This window comes from Pelophylax lessonae, assembly GCF_965119305.1.
Source record: "Pelophylax lessonae genome assembly, chromosome: 4".
In the NCBI taxonomy this organism is placed as follows: Eukaryota; Metazoa; Chordata; class Amphibia; order Anura; family Ranidae; genus Pelophylax; species Pelophylax lessonae.
In genome coordinates, this window is record NC_138771.1 from 270,381,861 (window position 1) to 270,402,652 (window position 20,792).

Here is a 20,792-nt window from a genome sequence, read left to right on the forward strand (position 1 = left end):
GATGGATCTTCCAGCATAACAATGACCCGAAAAATACCGCCAAGGCAACAAAGGAGTGGTTTAAGAAGAAGCACATTAAAATCATGGAGTGGCCAGACTTTAATTCTATTCTATAAAAAAAATTATGGAGGGAGCTGAAACTTCGAGTTGCCAAGTGACAGCCAAGAAACCTTAAGGATTTAGAGAAGACCTGTAAAGAAGAGTGGACCATAATTCCTCCTGTGACCTGGTCACCAACTACAAGAAATGTCTTACCTCTGTGTTTGCCAACAAGGGTTTCTCCACCGAGTACTAAGTCATGTTTTGCTTGGGGATCAAATACTTATTTTACTCCCTTAACTGCAACTCCATTTATAGAATTTGTATCATGTGTTTTTTTTCAGGATTTTTGGTTGATATTCTGTCTCTATCATTTAAAATACACCTATGATAAAAATTATAGACCCTTCATTTCTTTGTAAGTGGGCAAACTTACAATATCTGAAGGAGATCAAATAATTAATTTTTCTACTCTATGCTCAATGTAATCCAGCTCTGCTTAGGCAGGCATACAATTTAAGCATGTAGGTTTTGAGGAAAAGTATTAATTGTAGACCTAGAAAATGTCACTGTGTTTATTTTAAAATGGCATCAAAACATAGGGAGCACTGATATAAATAAGGTTTTGCTGCAAAGTATTTTTTTTTTCTTTACCCATGTTTATTTAATTTATATTACTTGTTTTTCAAATTGAACCCAAGCTCATATGGCTTTGAGTTAATCCATACATGTTTTCTGGTAGTGTATAGGGAAACACTTGATTGTTTCTCTTCCCCACAGTATGCTACACTTCCAGAGAATAGTAAGGCCCTGTTCACACTTGAGCATTTTTCAGCTCGTAGAATGCTCATCTCAGAAGCAAAATCCTATTTATTTTAATGGCCCCTGTTCACATATGAGCGTTTTGTCACCTGAAGCAAAACGCCTGAAGCTCAAAAAAGTACATACGCTTCTTTTTTGGCAGATTACAAGCGTTTTTGTTAGATGTCAAGGCTTCAGCCAAACACCTACAAAAAACGCCTGAAAACGATACGCTCAGGTGTGAATGGTGTCTGCTAAACCCGACAGCCTGATTGTTTTCATAGTGTGCTCCTGTGGTCAGAGTGAGCACAACACCAGCCACTGCCCTGGAAAACCAGGAAATTCATTTTAAATCTATTTTATTCTGCAATTCTCCAATGATCACCAAGTATTTGACATGATCACCTATTTTCTATAGAAGCGAATAACTATCTTTTATTTTAGCCAGAGAAGACCTTAAATGATTTATTAAAACTAAAGTATTACATTTTTTTGTTTGCTTGATTGCTGTTTTTGTCAAGTAGAAAACAGAAATAACGTTTTATGGATTCTGTTTACTTTTCCTTATGGAGCATTTCCATTTGTGTGTGTTGGACTCACTTGTACCCTGTGGCTGCAAGCCATGCCTTATTCCCATGTGCTAGAAAGCCACAACATAACCACAATATCGCATCACAATTTCCTTCTCAGTGAATAGGGTTCCCTCGCAGCTGTAAAATATATTTCCATTGAACATGAACACATACACTAATCTCTAATTTCTACTCAAATTTAAGTAATCGTGTTTAAAAAAAAAAAAAAAAAACATTTTTCGTGTAAAAAAAAAGAAAAAAACCTACATAAACAAAAAATAACTAATATGTAAGCAGACTTTTTGTTCAGCTTCAAAACTGTGGGACTGGAAATAGTCCAAATGAAATGTTTTTGGTCAACAACTGAACTAAGGCAGGCCCTACATGGTGCAAATTTCTTTCCTGCAACCACGAGCTACAGAAAAGAAATTTCGATTGAGTTCCCCATCAACACAGACAATTTTGATGCTGAATCTCTCCTGCTGAGCCATTGTCTTTTCCCAGCAAGGGAAGCCATCCCCGCTGGGAGAAGATAGTGATTATTGCTAGAGGCTATACCAGTCGCTAGCAATAATCACAAGAAAAATCCATCAGGCCGGTTGTACCCAAGTTGATCGATCAATCAACTTGGTACATTCAGCCTGCCTATACATGGTTTGAATCTTGGCTGTTTCAGCAGGAACTTCGAGGAGAGTCAAAAGTCTATGGCTGCCATAATTCTGTTGTCTCTATTGCTTGGTACTTGACACTAGACGTTTGATCATATCAGATGGGTAATCCTGTTGCTGGTGACAACTCACAAGTGGCAGTATCCCTTACATAGATGAATCAAAATTCAATTGTATTTATTGAATTATTCGTGTTCAAATAGGAAATAAACAATACAAAGCAAAGCAGTAAACAATTTGAATATAGCTCTGTTTTACACAGTAGAATAAGTGCACAAAGTAAGGGAATAAAAGAGATCCCAACAACAAGAAAATAAAAAACATCTCGGGGATCGGGTATAGATGCATACATACGTATAAGAAGACCAAACTTGTAGATAAAAGGTGGAAAACTATATCTTATAGATCAATAATATGGTAATCAATATAAAAGAGTCATCCAGTGGAATAATTATACAGATCCACCAATAAATGGCCTGTGTGGTTTAAGGCACCAATTGTACTTAGCATCTACAAAGTGGTCTGTAGAAAACAGTTAATGTTTATCATAAAATATCAAGTTTCAAAAACTCCCCTTTCCAATGTCGACCAACCTCAGTCAATTGTTGGGTTCACAAATCGCCTTTACCAAAAACAAAATTGACCCGCCAAATTTCAATCCATCAATGGCTGTTCCAGTTCATGAGAAATCAATTTAATGATCGATTTCTCACAAATGGGACAGAGGAGTCCTCGCTGTCAGAATACAGTAGCGCAGTGTGGAGGATTCCTCTATCCACCTCGAATGTGATCGAAAGGATAGGAGAATCATTTTTATTTTATTTGGTCAGTCGGCTGGCTGATTATAAAAAAAAAAAAAAAGATCCATCTGTGTAGCTTAAGAGGAGAGCTCCTGAACTGAAATGTAATATGTTGCAGCTTACCAGTCCAGAGATGCATTAGTCCTATTTGTACAGGCTTTTTATCACCTATTTTCACTTGGTGATCCCACAAGTAACACACTTCCTGTCCTAGGGTAAGAATGCTCATTCACTGTACTGTTTCTCTAGAAGAGAAGATTTGTCATTCTAAGCTACTTGTCTGTACTTTGGACTACAGAATACTTTCCTGCCTCCTCCTATCCATGACATAGGTAAATTGGACAGGGCTGATAAATACAGAGCCACTGTGCTTTCAGCTCAATCAGAAAGTTAGGAGCACACTGAATTTGTAATATATTTCACAAAATGCTTTCAATAGCATATTTAACAGACCAAAAAGAACAAATAAGTTTATTGTTAGGGTTTACATACACTTTTAATTCTCCAATAGAGTCACTCCCATTTACAGTGATGGGCCAAGTATGTAAACTGCTTGTTTAGACCACAGGATTAAAGTGGTATTAAACCTGAAAGCAAACATTTATTTTTTTGCAACTTACTAATTCTTATATGTGATGGCTGCATTTGTTTTCTTTTTTAGGCTTTCTTTCCCTTATTTTCACCTGGTGATCTGGCCAGTAAATCTGTTGATTTTCAAAAGAACTAGCTCTCCCACAGATGTAGCAATTACAGGGATGAGACAAACCATTTACCATCCACATGGGCGCTTACAATGATCAGCTTTTATTTATGTAAAACCTTTATCCAGAAAGGAAAACCAAAATGGCTTATAAATCATTAGCTGGAGTTTGGTAGAGGGGTGTGTTAGATGTACTAGCAGATTTAGATACACTGTGTAATTGAAGCCAAACTGACAATGCTTCTGTCCAAAGGTACCCCCTGTGCTCCTTTATCCAGAGTGGGGGCACTGTAATACAGGTGTATTACTTGTCAGGTCACTAGGTGAAAACAGAGGGTAAAAAAAGAAAATGAATGCAGCCACCACATCTAATGATTGATAACCTGCAATATGTTACATTTTTGGTTTTAAGTTTAATACTGTTTTATTCATCACCTAACATGCTTTCTCATAAATGAGGACTCACAAGTGTCTTCATTCGTGAGAGAGCTCTGACTGGAATGTGATGCAGGGTACGTTGCTTCTGGAAGTGACTATGCTAGGACGAAATAGATATGCCCACCAGCAGCCCTTACACTGCAAGGAGGGGGATTGCAGTCACATGACAGCAAGTAAATACCAAAAAAAAGTACAAACATGGCAATCCCAAAATCTAAGTTAATCTAATTGATTAACTTGGATATCCATGACGTTTGCAGTGGAGTATTTGAATGCAAGGCTTTTCTTCAACTTTAAAGAGGAGCTTCAATCTCCCCGCCAAAAATTAAAAGTTAAACAGTATTTGTAGCTGCTGACTTTTAATACAAGGACACTTACCTCTCCAGCGATCCAGCCCTGTCCTCACCCGAGCCCATTTTTCAATGGGCTTCGGGTCCAGGCACCAGCATCCTAACTAAGGGAAAGCCGGCTTCCCACTGTGCATACGCAAGCCACTATGCACTTTGTGAATAATCCTGTAGTCTTCTGGGAGCTATGATGTGTCCTGGACGGCTGCGGGTGAAGATGGGGGTAAACATCTGCTCAGATTGAAAGTGGCGATCTGGGCGAAAGTGGGAACTCAAAACCAGGTACCTGCTCCCCCCCCCCCAAAAAAAAAGGAAGTGCCATATGTGGTAGAGGAGTGGGGGAGGAGGCAAACAAGTAGATCTTCCCCCTTTTAGCGAAGTTCTGCTTTAAGTCTGGCAAATGTTAAATACAAGTCTGTAATGGCAGCTCTCTTATTTATTGTGGGTTCACATTAATGCCTTAATAATTAATACATCACTAAATACTTGGGTTCCACCACCCCACAGGAAATTAAACTCAAATACACATATGATCACACACCAGGCACCTAGAATTTGGGACCTAATACACAAAAAAGAAAAATGGAAATATAATTCACCATTGATCCCTTTAAAAAACACTAGTTATTTTCCACCAGGACACGTAGGAATAGGAGGAAATTGAATAAGAGAAGATGACTCACAACTAAAAGACATTATGGATAAGGATAAGATGTACACATTGTGGGAATTAAAACAAAAGGATTGGAAAATTGATGAATGGAGATACTGCCTGTTAAAGCATTTTATGACATCTCTTCCAAAACCACTAAGATCGCAGGACGATTTGCTCCCTTTTGAGCAGATCTGCGCCTCCAAAAAATTCAAGAACAATATTTCGAATATATATAAAATATTGGTAGATATGACGCCACCGGCGGTGCCTCCCTTCATCAAAAAATGGGAGAGGGAAAAAGGAACACAAAATAAAGATTTTCAATTAGCAAAAAGCTTCAGGTTAATACACGGCTCCACAGTAGACACAAATACAGCAGGAATGAACTATAAGTGCATCGCAAGATGGTATAATACCCCAGATAAAGTCCATAACTACCAAAGCGAGAAATCTAAACTATGCTGGAGGGGATGCTCGGAGGTGGGCACAATGGCCCACCTATGGTGGGATTGTCAGAAAATAAAAAAATACTGGAAGGAGGTCCTAATCCATATTTAAAAAATCACGAAGGTAGAGATACCCTGGTATTGTCTATTTCACAGAACTAAGAGTTCAGTTAAACAATACAAAGCATCTCTGATCCCCCACTTAATGAATGCGGCAAAGAGTTTGATCCTGTTATTTTGGCAAAAAGAGGAACCCCCGACACTAGGAGACTGGGTTAACAGAGTAGAAAAAATAAGATCTTTGTAAAACTTAAGAGAATGGAGGGAAGATGAGTTAGAAGGGTGGGATAACACATGGGATGATTGGATGGAGTTTAAAAAAACAAGGGAATATACTAAATGGACTGGGGAAAAAGAAAATGTTAATATATGAGAAGGGAGTGGGGAGGGAAGGGTAAGAATAGGGCTAGGGAGAAAAAATTGTTTAAATGTGGTAATAATATATGAAATGAGATGTCTTTTGTACAGGTTCGGTATCAGTTCATTTGTATTTTTAGAAAAATAATAAAGAAATATAAAAAAAATAAAATAAATACAAGTTTAACCACTTGACCACTGCACACCACAGATTTACTGCGGCAGGCAGCCACTCCTGGGCAAACCGACGTAGTACTACGTCGCTCGCTCAGGAGACTCTAGGGGGCAAAGGCTTTGATGGCCGCCGGCCACTCGCTATCTCCCCCCCGCTGACAGAGAAGGACAGACGGCTGATGTAACACAGTCTCCTGATGTAAACACAGCCTTCTGTCATTCTCCCTGGAGTGATCACAGAGGCTATGTGATCCTGCTATATAGGATCGCATGTTTCTGTGATGACCTCGCAAGCCACGCCCCCCCCCCAGAGTTAGAATCACACCCTAGGGACACATTTAACCCCTTGATCACCCGTATTGTTAACCCCCTCCCTGCCAGTGTCATTTTTACAGTAACAGTGCATATTTTTAGCACTGATTACTGTAGTAATGTCACTGATACCCCCAAAAATGTCAGTTAGGGGTCTGATCTGTCCGCCGCAATGTCGCAGTCCCGCAAAAAATCGCAGATCGCCGCCATTACTATTAAAAAAAAAAACAATAAAAAATGACATAAATCTTTCCCGTAGTTAGTAAACGCAATAACTTTTGTGCAAACCAATCAAAATCCGCTTATTGCAATTTTTTTTTTACCAAAAGTATGTAGCAGAAAACAAATTGGCCTAAAATGTTAAAAAATTTTGATTTTTACTTTTTTTTTTTTTGAGAATTTCATATAAAATAATGTGAAAAATATTGTTATTTCTTCAAAATTGTCGCTCTTTTTTGTTTATACACAGTTGATCAATTACCACCAAAAGAAAGCTCTATTTGTGGGGAAAAAAAGAACGTCAATTTTGTTTGGGTATAGCGTCGCACGACCGCGCAATTGTCCATTAAATTCACACAGTGCCGAATCCCAAAATAGGGCCTAGTCATTGAGCAGCCAAATTCTCCGGGGCTAAAGTGGTTAAAACAAATAGAGATGTTTAATTTTGAAGAAAAGTATAAAATTGTAAATATGAAATGCTTTGTTAATTCCAATTTTGTTGATGGCGACCTGTTAAAATACAGTAATACTCCACAGAGATTTCAGCCATTAGCCATTGTCAGGGTGCCAGGAAACGAGACCACACGAAAATACAAGTAAAATAAAGCGATTTATTTATGCAACAATAATAATCGCACAGCAAGAGAGAGGGGCAAAATCAAGAACAGCCGAGGTCAAGTTCGGAAGCGGGTAGTCATCCAAGCTGGGATCGAGTCCAGAAACAGGTAGTCATGCAAGCCGAGATATAGTCCAGAAGCGGGTAGTCTGTCGAAGGCGGGGTAGTCGTCTGATGCAGGGTTGTCTGTTGATGCGGAATCTAGAGCCAGGAAGGTCGTCAGCCAAGCCAAGTCATGCACGGAGAAAACACAGAGACCAGAGGACTGCTAGCAGTGATGCACCTTGGAGCACAAACGCAAGGTCTGAAAGCCATCAGGTGTTATATATAGTCAGGTGTGCAACATCATCACTGAGCGATGCCCAGGCAGCAGACAAGTGATGATGCAAACAGGGTTTATAAGAGACAGCAGTCTGCACATGTCCAAAATGGCTGCCAACAGGAAGGCAAGGTAAGACCTTGACAGTACCCTCCCCTCAACGGCCCCTCTTTGGCAGAGCAAAAAACGGTTTCTGAGGAAAGTGAGCATAGAAAGCGCGGAGAAGGGCCGGAGCATGAACATCAGTTGAGGGAACCCAGGAGCGCTCCTCAGGACCATAACCTTTCCAGTGAACCAGGTATTGAACCTGACCTCGGAACAGACAAGAATCCAAGATGTTGCTAACCTCATACTCAGGAATGGGACAAGGGCGAGGAAGTGAAGAAGTATAGCTATTGCAAACCAGTGGCTTCAAAAGTGACACGTGAAAGACATTGAAGATACACATGCCATGAGGAAGATCAAGGGCATAGGCCACCGTGTTCACCTTACAGAGAATGTGAAAAGGGCCAACAAAACGAGGTGCCAGTTTTGGAATGGGCACCTTGAGGTTGAGATTACAGGCCGACAACCACACGCTCTCCCCGACCTGGTACGAAGCAGCAGATAAACGTCTCCAGTCTGCCTGGAGCTTCTGACACTGTGCACAGACCCATAAAGACTCTTGAATCTGCACCCAGGAGGACCGAAGGGCACAAAGGTAATCCTCCACAGCCGGAATGTCCTGTGGCGAGAGCGACTCGGGCAACACAGCCGGTTGGAACCCATAATTGGCCATGAATGGAGACATTCCGGAGGACGAGTTGACGGCAGAGTTCCTGGCAAACTCTGCCCAGGGTAGCAGATCAACCCAATTGTCCTGATGGTCAGAGATATAGCAGCAGAGAAATTGCTCCAGAGCTTGGTTGGAACGTTCAGCGGCACCATTGGACTGGGGTGGTAGGCAGAGGAGAAGGAGAGTCGAATACCCAACTGGGAGCAAAAGGTGCACCAGAACCTAGAGACAAACTGACAATCTCCTTAGGCAACCCGTGTAAGCGAAAATCCTCCCTGGCAAACACAGAGTCAAGCTCCTGAGCGGTAGGCAGCCACTTAAAAGGAACACAGTGGCACATTTTGGAAAACCGGCGGACAACCATGAGGATAACCGTGTAACCTCGAGACGTGGGAAGTTCCACAATAAAATCCATGGCCAGGTGAGACCAGGGATGCTCCCTATTGGCAATGGGATGCAGTAGGCCCAAGGGAAGGTGCCGTGAAGATTTGTTGTGGGTACTGACCAAACAGCAGCCACATATGCAGCAACATCAGTGCAGAGAGATGGCCACCAAAACTGATGGGAAATAGCCCAGGACATCTGGTTCTTACCAGGATGACCGGCAGTCTTGGAATTGTGGTACGTGCGCAACAGTCTGATGCGCAACCCCTCAGGTACAAAACATTTGCCAGCAGGTCTGTCAGTGGGAGCAACAGGTTGGGCAGCCAAGATCTGTTCCCCAAGAGGAGAGGTTATGTTGGTGCAGGTGGCAGCCAGGTTGCAAGTCTATGGAACAATCGTATGGACGATGAGGAAGAAGAGTACCAGCATGCACCTTGTTAAATACATCTTGATACTCATGATATTCAGTAGGCAATACTGAATCTGAGGAGGTACAAAGTACCTTAACAGGCCCATGGATACAAACAGCGTCAGACTGTGGAGACCAAGAGAGGATCTCAACCGACTGCCAATCAAAGGTCGGATTATGCTTCTGAAGCCAAGGGTACCCTAAAACAACAGAGTAGGGTGAGGACAATATAACCTGGAAACAGGCTGACTCCCTGTGAACAGCCCCTATCAACTGGAACAGTCTCGTGGGTAACCTGTGCCGGTTGCAGGGATCTGCCATCAATCGCCTCGACCAGTGGAGCAACACGGGGCTGCAAGGATATGGAATTCGCAGCAGCAAACGTACTGTCAATAAAGTAACCACAAGCACCGGAGTCTACCAATGCCTGGATAACCACCGAGCCTGCTGCCGAGGAGAGGACACCTGTGATTAGCGGATTATCTTTACAGGAAACCGGGGGCGAGTAAATTCCACTTCAGATCTGCCCCCGACAGGATCTTAGGTGCTAGCGTTTCCCAGACTGGTAGGACAAGATTTCAGGAAATGTCCACCAAGGCCGCAATACATACACCGGCCCTCCGTCCTCCTAAAGGCCCCTCAGCCTCAGAAAGGTGAGTAAACCCTAGCTGCATGTGTTCACAGCCAGACGCACCATCCCCAGGAGGCATGGGAGGTGAAGGAGGAATGGGTAGGAAAGAAAACATAGGAGCCAATCTGGTAGGAGGCCTCCGCAGGCGCTCCTTAAACAATGGTCTCTCCCTGAGCATCGATCAAAATCAGGAAGGAAATGAGAGCCTCAAGCTCAGGGAGATCCTTGGCAGTGATCTTGTCTTTCAATGCATCGGAATGACCATTAGAGAAGACCGCCACCAGAGCCTCATTATTCCAGCCCACCTCTGCTGCCAGGGTATGAAATTTGATGGCATACTCGGCAACGGTTCGAATACCCTGTTGAATGGACAGGAGCAGCTTAGCAGTAGAAGCAGAGTGAGCAGGCACATCGAATACCCTACGAAAGGAGGCAACAAAACTCGGGTAATCGAGAATCACAGAATTATCGTTCTCCCATAAAGGATTCCCCCAGGCCAAGGCCTTGTCCGAGAATAACAAGATTAGGAAACCCACCTTGGACCTGTCAGATGGAAATGCCTGAGGAACTCAATATAAATGCCCACTTGGTTTAGGAAGCCACGACAATGACTCGGTTCACCCCATAGCGCTGCGGGAAAGGGGCTGAACCAGTCATCTCTCTGGTAACAGCGACTTCAGCTGCAGGAGCGGCAACAGGAGCAGCAGTGGGTGCAACAACAGGAGGAACCACTGGCCTAGCAGCACCATGAGCAAGGTGTGCTGTGCGTTCAAGCATTGTCCGCAATGCCTGAGCGCACTGACCCTAAAGGTGATCTTGTTGATTGAGCCTGGTAACCAGCATTGGAAGCGTAGGAGCACCCGCATCGTCAGGATTCATGGCCCTTGCATACTGTCAGGGTGCCAGGAAACCAGACCACACGAAGATGCAAGTAAAATAAAGCCATTTATCTATGCAACAATTATAATCGCACAGCAAGGGAGAGAGGAGCAAAATCAAGAACAGCCGGGGTCAAGTTCGGAAGCGGGTACTCATCCAAGCCAGGATTGAGTCCAGGAACAGGTAGTCACCCAAGCTGAGATATAGTCCAGGAGCGGGTAGTCTGCTGAAGCCGAGTCATTGTCTGATGCGGGGTTGTCTGCGGATGCGGAATCCAGAGCCAGGAAGGTCGTCAGCCAAGTCATGCACGGAGAAACCAAAGAGACTAGAGGACTGCTAGCAGTGATGCACCTTGGAGCATAAACGCAAGGGCAAGGTCTGAAAGCCATCAGGTGATATATATAGTCAGGTGTGCAACATCATCACTGAGCGATGCCCGGGCAGCAGATAAGTGATGATGCAAACAGAGTTTATAAGAGATGGCAGTCTGCACATGTCCAAGATGGCTGCCAACAGGAAGTCTAGGTAAGACCTTGACAGCCATGCCTGGTCAGGGAAGGGTGCCCTACTTTACAGTAAATCAAACTGCAGGTAAGTTTCTCAACAAAGATGGCTCCAAATTATTTTATCTCTGCGCTTTCTTTGTGGGAGCTTATAGTTTGATAGGCTCTCAATACATTAAATAGGTAATGGAACATGATTTCTAAAATTCTTAATAAAAAAAAAAGCACTACAGTGTTAACTCTCATTTTCCAACCTGCAAGAACAATAATTGGTAAATGATTGGTTGCCATCACACACTTTCATTCACTTTATGTAATTCAGTGCCTAGGGTTATTGCATTTTCAAACAAAAATAGAATTTTCCCAGCTTATTCATGTAGCCCTGGTAACCTAGACCAGGGCTTCTTAATCAGGGTTCCTCCAGAGGTTGTTAGGGGTTTCTTGAGCAATAAGCAATATCTGCCTCTCTGATAAATTCCCACTGATACCATTAATCTTTTCTTCTTCTGTGTCAAATAAGTGAAGAAAGGCTGACCCAGACCCTTGTCACTTACGTACTGGTCTTAAAGCAAATTTAAAGTGGCACGTGCTGTAAACAGCAGATATCTGACCTGGGAGTTTGCAGTGCATTTACTAAAGACCCGTACACACAGGCTGAATGTCGGCCGGTTAAAAAAGGATGACATGCTGCCTGTGTGCATATAGGCTGGTTGGACAGGTGTGGAGAAATTGGTCTTGGGTGTTAATTGTGCACATGAAACCTATACCAAAAAAATTCCCCCAGATAAAATCAACACCCACAAAGCTAGGCAGGGCAACCTAGACAGTCTTGCAGAGATTCCAGATCCAGAAAACACTTAATCGGCGACATCGGCATCAGGGGCTTGATAGCTGCTGCTAGGAATGATTGATTTTAATAAATGTCAGCCGGTCAACCGAGTCTTTGGACAGACATGTTCTTTTAGCTGTCACAAAACCTCTTGCAGCACTGAATGCCCTCGGAAAGCACGCTGAAAGCAGGGCAGCCCAGCAGCTCGATTGCATACCGGGCAAGTTCTGGCCAGTTCTCTATTCTCATGACACATTAACCCAGTGGATCGTCAGCTTGAAAGCTCTCCATGTCTGTTTATTACCCCTATATAATCTCCTACCATATGATGCAGATGCTGCTGATGGGATGTGGAAGCTGACAGCCCTGGGCGCCAATGTCTGAGAGCTCTGATCGTAGTGTTCTAGCAGGAGGGGGGATTCCCCCTGTCAGAACACAACAGCTCAGCGCGTGAGATCGGTGGACTAACGTCGGAACGTACTAACTAATGTACTAATGTCAGATCGTCAGAGCTGACAGGTTTTTTTTTCGTTCAACCCAGAAAAAAACTCATAGTGTGTTCCAGGCTTAAAGGCTCTGTGATGGGTGGCCCTACTAACTATTGATAAGACATATAGGTGACAGGGGTTGGGCCCATGGCACCCTGCAGTTTAAAGCATACGTATCTTTAAATCAGGATCCCTTGCCCCCCTGCCTATTGCTTACTTGAAATGGCTATCATTGGTTCTCAGTGAAGTAATATCTCTAGCCAAAGTAAGTATTTTATGCCTTATGCTGCCAATTAGGAGTTTAGGGTTGTGGGTTGGGCAGGGAAGCTGATCTAATTTTTACACTAAGGCTAACAATTTTAACTTGCTATAAAACTCACGGAGTATTATAACATCATAACACTAGCATCACAGCACCAGATTTAACCTGAAAGTGAAATCATGTCTCCAAATCCCAGGAAAAAAAAGTCAAAATATGGAGTAGGAAAGACTGCTCCATGTTGCTCCAGGGAGGTGTCAAAAGCAGTTGCCAAAGTTCTATTTTTGCAAGAAAATCCTTTTAACCAGTGCTTTTGTTTTTTCTCCTTAATTGCAATTTATACCGTATATATGAATATGAAGGAAAATACACAGAGACTTGAGCTTTTGCAAATGCCTTTTATTTGGTCAATGAAGCCCTTAATGCAGCATGGAAGGCCTGCTTTACTTTACTGCAGAATGTGTGGAAGTGAGAAGGGTTTGGGCACATATTTCTAGAAGGCAGACCCAAGAGCACAGTGGCTGCATGCCAGAAGGACTTGATTCTGAAGGTGGCCATTGTAAGCATAGACATTTTGGCTGAGTGAGAAGGTAGCATAATTCAGTTCCTTTCCACTCCACTCCAATTTCTTTTTGAAGCACATGTGGAGAAAATATTTATTGGCTCATTTGTGGTTGGAATGTCAAAAATGTTCAATAACTGCCCTCACATGGCTTTAGTCCTTGGCCGCTAGCCCTGTGTCCTGGAAAAAAAAATGTTCCCTTTCAAAAGTGTTTTTAGTGAATAAATTCTGTCTCAGCTGATTCCAGGCTGAAGCATTGCTTGCCAAGGACTAACTATTTTGTTGTCTAATTTATACCATGCAGCTTGGCAGCAAGCCCTGGCTTACCTCTGATCCAAATGTATTAATGATGTAACTGCTTGTTTCCATTCATGACCTGAAAAGGCTCTTTACCACACATGGGGTTTTACTTAATAGGCAGCACTCTCTTCCTAGGATAGCCGACTGCTTGCCGAATGTAAATCGCTGGCACAACAGCCCATCAAATGAGTTGGCAGCAGATCATAACCTTGGCTCTGCAAACTTGCCATCCAGATCACTTTCTAACAAAATGATTTAGTGCATGCCAGCACTGAGAGATTAGGTCATTCTTTAAAATGCAGTGTAAAATAAGATTTTTCACTGGGTACTGAGAAAGCTCACTCTGCTGAGAACTTTAAACACTAGGCCTATTTTATTGTATTAATAAGTGATTTTTGTAATTTTCTGCACTCATGTTTGTAAACACATTTTTATTTCAGTGCCTTTGCTGGAGAATATACGCACAATACAGCGCCTGGAACATACACGTGTGTAGTCTGCGGAGCTGTTCTTTTCAAGTGAGTAACGTAAAATAATAATAAAATAATAATAGTAATCATAATAATAATAAAATAGTATGGCCATTGTTTTCAAACCTAAGCAAAACCAATATTTGGGTACGTTATTATATAACGGTTACACAGTAATTAAGCACCTGTAGGTGAGTTTCACAGCACATGACACCATTAACAATTTTTACTAGAACTACATATACTTTTATTGTTTACTAATTTGGAACTTATATAAGTGCCTAAGGTCTTGTTAACTTGCGGTTAGGGACAGTAAAATACACGCGGTTGAAACTTTTTTTTTGTGCCTGTAAATCCTTTATTTAGTAAAGAAGCGTGAAACCTGTTTTTATCCACCCTTACACTGCAAAGGCAGTGGATTGGAGTGCACACATGCCGCAATGCTGCGCAGCAAAGATGATTTCCTCCATTGTGTTCGGCAGGTAGTACCAAACACAACCCATTCTGTGTGGTGGTGCGGAGGTCGACATCAACAAGTTCTAAAAGAAAAGCTACTGCTGCCCCTAGCAACCAGTAAGAACCCTAGTTTTATTTTAAAGTCACGGCGCTTTAAAAATGACATTTAGAAGCCGATTGGTTAAAATGGGCATGTTCTTGTTAGCACACATTTAATCGCTATTTTTTTTTTTATTATTATTATTTTTTAAAGTTCATTTTAATTTTACCAGTTTCTCCCAGTTACAAGATTTGCATCAGGCAAGCATATCAGTTTTAAGGGCAAAAATTTGGGGTAGGGGTCCTGTCTAGAACCGACAGCATTTTTAACCAGTTTTATTCTGCAGTGCATTTAAAAATGAACTCCAAGCAGATATAAATATAAACCAGTTAAACAAAGTTGTGTATTCATTACAACATTATGAAATACATTCTTAAATGCAGCTAGTGTAATTATCTAAATTTGGTTTGGTATCGGCCTCTTGAAATTATGTTTATGGTGGAAAGAGGAAGGGGCAGTACTGGCAGCCAATCAGATGCATGTGCACAGGGCCGTCATCAGGAGCGTACAGGCAGTACAGGTGTAAGGGGCCTGAGCTCCCAGAGGGGCCCGGGGCCCGCTTCCCTTACATAATTTGAAAATGTCAGCAGCACAGCACTGATTCATTTCGCTGACCGCACAACCAGCCAACACCTGATCCCCCCCCCCACACACACTCGCACGGCGCGCGGGGGGGGTTAGCTGTTTTGGTTTTGTGTTGGCAGGGTTTGTGGGAGAGACTGAGAGAGAGACACACTCTGTGATGCATGTCACTAGCTTTCCCCCGTGTGGCACTGCAAAGGAGATAAAAGCTTCTTTCACCAGTCCAGCTCGCCTACAAGTTACAACACTGCTCCCCACAAGTAAAACCTGGCCACTTGCTCCGCTCCATTTAGTTCCCTGCTGAGGCGGAGCCTGCTTCTGCAAAGATAGTTATCTGATTGGGCAGCACTCGGGCATGGGGGTGTAGTCAGTTGCTCAATGGAGGAAGTGGCCCCAGCCTTGCAGGTGCATGAAGTAGAATCGAGATAGCAGCGTGGAGGGTAAGTCACTGACCGAGTTATATGTGTGCAGCGACGTGCTGCTGCTGTGCTGCCTGTACTTTTGATTGGACTCCTCTGATGGGACACGGACACCAGACAAGCTGGCATGATGGAGTTGCATTGTGAAAATGGCAGCCCCACCCAGAATCATCCCCAGCCATCCTCCATCATCCTCATCCAGGCCAGATTCTTCCTTCCCTCTGCACAATGTATTCCAATTCCTGCCCAGAATCATCTATCCCTCTCCAGGAATTTTGGGCGGGGATGAGGATACATTGTGGAAAGGGATGGATGAATCTGGCCTGGGTGGGGATGAAGATGATGGAGTTGCATTGTGAAAATGGATAAGGATGATTCTGATTGGGGTTGAGAGTTACATAGTGAAGAGGCTCTCCACAATGTAACTCTCATCTCCACTCAGAATCATCCTCATCCATTTTCACAATGCCCAGGGCCGTCTTTAATATTGTTTGGGCCCTGGGCAAGCACTTTCTTGGCCCCCCACCACATGCAATTTCGCTCCCCACTCCAAAGAACAAACACACACTCTGTACCCCCACTCTGCCCACAGCCACCTCTGTACCCCCACCCTTCCCACAGCCACCTCTGTACCCCCACCCTTCCCACAGCCAACTCTGTACCCCCACTCTGCCCACAGTCACCTCTGTACCCCCACTCTGCCCACAGCCACCTCTGTACCCCCACTCTGCCAAAAGCCACCTCTGTACCACAGCCACCTCTATATTCCCCTTTTTGTAGATCTCAAATCTTTTAAACAAATTCACCCCCCTCCTTCTCATCCTCACAGCGATGCTGCACCATTCTGTTATGTGTGCGCGCTCTTTTTCCAACACACACTCTGCAGTCTCCACCTGTCAGATCCGTAGCATTCAGCCAGAACACTTCACTCTGTTCTGTGCTGTGCTATAGAAGTCTGAGAGACTGGAGGGGGGCTGGGGAGCACAGAGAGCAGCTCCGACTCACTCCCTGTCAGGACGAGCTACACACAGACCCCACAGCTGTGCGCTTCTCCCCTGTCTGTGTCCGCTTGTGTTGTCGTTAACCTGCCTGGAAGAGAAAACAGGGGAGGATGGGACAGCTGTATTTGTGACTGCTAAACCAAAAGAGCTATGTGAGGGCAGCACGGGCTCCAGGAGCAGCTGCTTTGGGGCCCCCCAACCATACCAGGACCCTGGGCAGATGCCCCTTTTGACCTGCGTTAAAGACGGCTCTGACAATGCCACTCCATCATCCTCATCCCCACCCAGGCCAGATTCATCCATCCCTCTGCACAATGTATCCCCATCACCACCGGGAATTATCCATCCCTCTCCAGGATTCTGGGCGAGAATAGGGGATACATTGTGGAGAGGGATGGATAATTCTGGGTGGGAATGGGGGATACATTGTGGAAAGGGATGGATAATTCTGGGCGGGAATGGGGTATACATTGTGGAAAGGGATAGATAATTTTGGGCGGGGATGGGGATACATTGTGGAAAGGGATGGATAATTCTGGGGGGGATGGGGATACATTGTGGAAAGGGATGCATAATTCTGTGCAGGGATGGGATTAATACTTCTCATTTTCATATATTAAGTTTTAAGAGTGTTAAAATAAAAGTGGGTGCACCGAAGGACTCGGTGGGATGGTCAGTGGGCAGATTTGGTGGGAGGGCCAGTGGGCGGCCCCAAAATTTCTGATGGCTGCCCTGCATGTGCAGACAAGAAACATGTAGACAGGGCGGCAGGGATAATTCAGCTCACCAACCTGTTTGTACTGTCTGGCAGGTCTCTGTAAATCCAAGGACTGACTAGATAAAATTACAAACCTAAAAATAACCTTACTAGATTGAAATGACATGCCCTTAAGCATGTAAACCGGTTCCCATCTAGGCATGTCAAATGTGTATTTAGCTGTTTGCGCTTGGTTCAGCTTTAAGGCTGAACTCCGGACAAAAAAACTTTCATTTAAACATATTCTTCAATAACCACAAAGGATATAAATCTACTTTGTGTGCACATAATGTCTTTGCAATGAAAGATATTGCTTTGTAACACGTAGCAGTGCAGAGAGCAGCGCTGTCTGAGGCACCCAGCAGTTCCACCCACTACAAGCTGCTTTCAGAAAAATTCAGGAGGAAGTGGTGACAAGACCTGTTACCCTGGAGAGAGGGTAGCAGTGATAGGTCTGTATAACTGGAAACTGCTGCACAGATCTGAATAAAGTACACTTGGCAAACCACAATATAAATAAGAACATGGGAGAGCGAGTTTGGAGTGGGGGAATTTGACTGGCCTGCACAGAGTCCTGACTTCAATCTGATAGAACACCTTTGGGATGAATTTAAAGAGTTGTAAAGTCAGATCCATTGATGTCCACTAGTCCCTCGGCCGTCCAGGACTCTCCCTCCTGATTGACTGAGACACAGCCGCGGCGCCATTGGCTCCCGCCACTGTCAATCAACGGCTGAATGGACATACGGAGTAGCAGCTCAGCTTGGATGCCCCCATAGCAAGCTGCTTGCTGGGGGGGGGGGCACTCGATTGGAGGGAGGGGCCAGGAGCAGCGAAGAGGTACCCGAGAAGAGGAGGATCCAGGCTGTTCTGTGCAATACCAACTGCACAGAGGAGGTACAGTGCCTTGCAAAGTATTCGGCTCCCTTGAACTTTGCAACCTTTTGCCACATTTCAGGCTTCAAACATAAAGATATAAAACTGTAATTTTTTGTGAAGAATCAACAACAAGTGGGACACAATCATGAAGTGGAACGAAATTTATTGGATATTTCAAACTTTAACAAATAAAAAATAGAAAAATTGCGCGTGCAAAATTATTCAACCCTTTACGTTCAGTGCAGCAAACTCTCTCCAGAAGTTCAGTGAGGATCTCTGAATAATCCAATGTTGACCTAAATGACTAATGATGATAAATAGAATCCACCTGTGTGTAATCAAGTCTCCGTATAAATGCACCTGCACTGTGATAGTCTCAGAGGTACAAAAAGATTTCCCAAGCTTTAAACATCCCAAGTAGCACTGTGCAAGCGATAATATTGAAATGGAAGGAGTATCAGACCACTGCAAATCTACGAAGACCTGGCCGTCCCTCTAAACTTTCAGCTCATACAAGGAGAAGACTGATCAGAGATGCAGCCAAGAGGCCCATGATCACTCTGGATGAACTGCAGAGATCTACAGCTGAGGTGGGAGACTCTGTCCATAGGACAACAATCAGTTGTATACTGCACAAATCTAGCCTTTATGGAAGAGTGGCAAGAAGAATGCCATTTCTTAAAGATATCAATAAAAAGTGTCGTTTAAAGTTTGCCACAAGCCACCTGGGAGACACACCAAACATGTGGAAGAAGGTGCTCTGGTCAGATAAAACCAAAATCAAACTTTTTGGCAACAATGCAAACCGTTATGTTTGGCGTAAAAGCAACACAGCTCATCACTCTGAACACACCATCCCCACTGTCAAATATGGTGGTGGCAGCATCATGGTTTGGGCCTGCTTTTCTTCAGCAGGGACAGGGAAGATGGTTAAAATTGATGGGAAGATGGATGGAGCCAAATACAGGACCATTCTGGAAGAAAACCTGATGGAGTCTGCAAAAGACCTGAGACTGGGACGGAGATTTGTCTTCCAACAAGACAATGATCCAAAACATAAAGCAAAATCTACAATGGAATGGTTCACAAATAAACATATCCAGGTGTTAGAATGGCCAAGTCAAATTCCAGACCTGAATCCAATCGAGAATCTGTGGAAAGAACTGAAAACTGCTGTTCGCAAGCACTCTCCATCCAACCTCATTGAGCTTGAGCTGTTTTGCAAGGAGGAATGGGCAAAAACTTCAGTCTCTCGATGTGCAAAACTGATAGAGACATACCCCAAGCGACTTACAGCTGTAATCGCAGCAAAAGGTGGCGCTACAAAGTATTAACTTAAGGGGGCTGAATAATTTTGCACGCCCAATTTTTCAGTTTTTTATTTGTTAAAAAAGTTTGAAATATCCAATAAATTTCGTTCCACTTCAAGATTGTGTCCTACTTGTTGATTCTTCACAAAACATTACAGTTTTATATCTTTGTTTGAAGCCTGAAATGTGGCAAAAGGTCGCAAAGTTCAAGGGGGCCGAATACTTTCGCAATGCACTGTAAGTATAACATGTTTGTTATTTATTTTTTTTATTTTTTTAAACGAGACTTTACAATCACTTTAAAGCAGAGACTGCGAGCCAGGCCTTCTCTTCCAACACCAGTGCCTAACCTCACAAATGGACTTCTGGAATAATGGTCAAACATTCCCAAAGACACACTCCTAAACCTTGTGTAAAGGCAGGCATCCTAATACTTTTGGTAATATAGTGTAGCTCAGCTCACGCTCCTAAAGTTTGCAAGCATGCCTTATTTTTGGGTTTGAAGACTGTGGAGGTAGGTGAGTAGTGTTGTGTGTTAATGCAAAGTCTTGGAAACTCCAGCCAGTTGGAAAACAGTTATAACTCTGTGCGACATAAAACATATTTTTGGGGGATTGGGGTTCCCCCTTCTTCAGGATTTTGGTAAGGATAGATCTGTTGGTTGTGGGCACCAAAGACTAAGTCCTCATATTATAGTGGTGTTCCAGATTATCTAATGTGCCTGCAGTAACATATTTTTGAATTTGTGATGGACATGAGCGAGACAAATACCTTCTATTTTAGGAAGGTTATACTGTGCTTCCCCTGCTTTAATGGAGGGCTTTTACATCCACGTCACCAAAAAAATGTCTGATTATACTATCTAATTTTAATAAGAAGTCTGTTTGCTTTATATTTGTTTCCTGCTGCTAGAAAATATTGTGTTTATTTACTTTTACCAATTGTTAGCAAGTAGTGATAAGCTAAGGTTCGGGCTAAATGCAGTTCGGCCCAAACCCCTCTGCATACTGTCACATGATAGCTGGCCACGGACCCAATCAGCTGCGATCAGGGAATTCATGCAAGTAACAAAGGAGCAGCTATGTTGGTGACATCAGTGACCTAATATGGTCACTTGGCCATAATTGATCATTGATGTTGACAGTGGCCTGCTATCATGTGACAGTCACTCGAGCTTCAAAAAGTTTATATTGATGCACTGACTTTATCCTTTCTGTAGGAACTCTTAACCATTTAGCCAGACCATAAGAACAGAGTGTTACTAATAACTCCAGGT

At 43.3% G+C, this 20,792-nt stretch overlaps 1 protein-coding gene across 2 annotated transcripts in view; it reads left to right on the top strand.

Moving 5' to 3' along the window:
* MSRB3 (methionine sulfoxide reductase B3) overlaps positions 1–20,792 on the top strand; it is a 251,039-nt gene that overhangs the window by 160,441 nt on the left and 69,806 nt on the right. For both annotated transcript variants that reach the window (XM_082254236.1, XM_082254235.1), the window contains one exon: positions 13,983–14,060. In XM_082254236.1, coding sequence (XP_082110362.1) covers positions 13,983–14,060 — 78 coding nt within the window. The remainder of the gene's footprint in view (positions 1–13,982; positions 14,061–20,792) is intronic.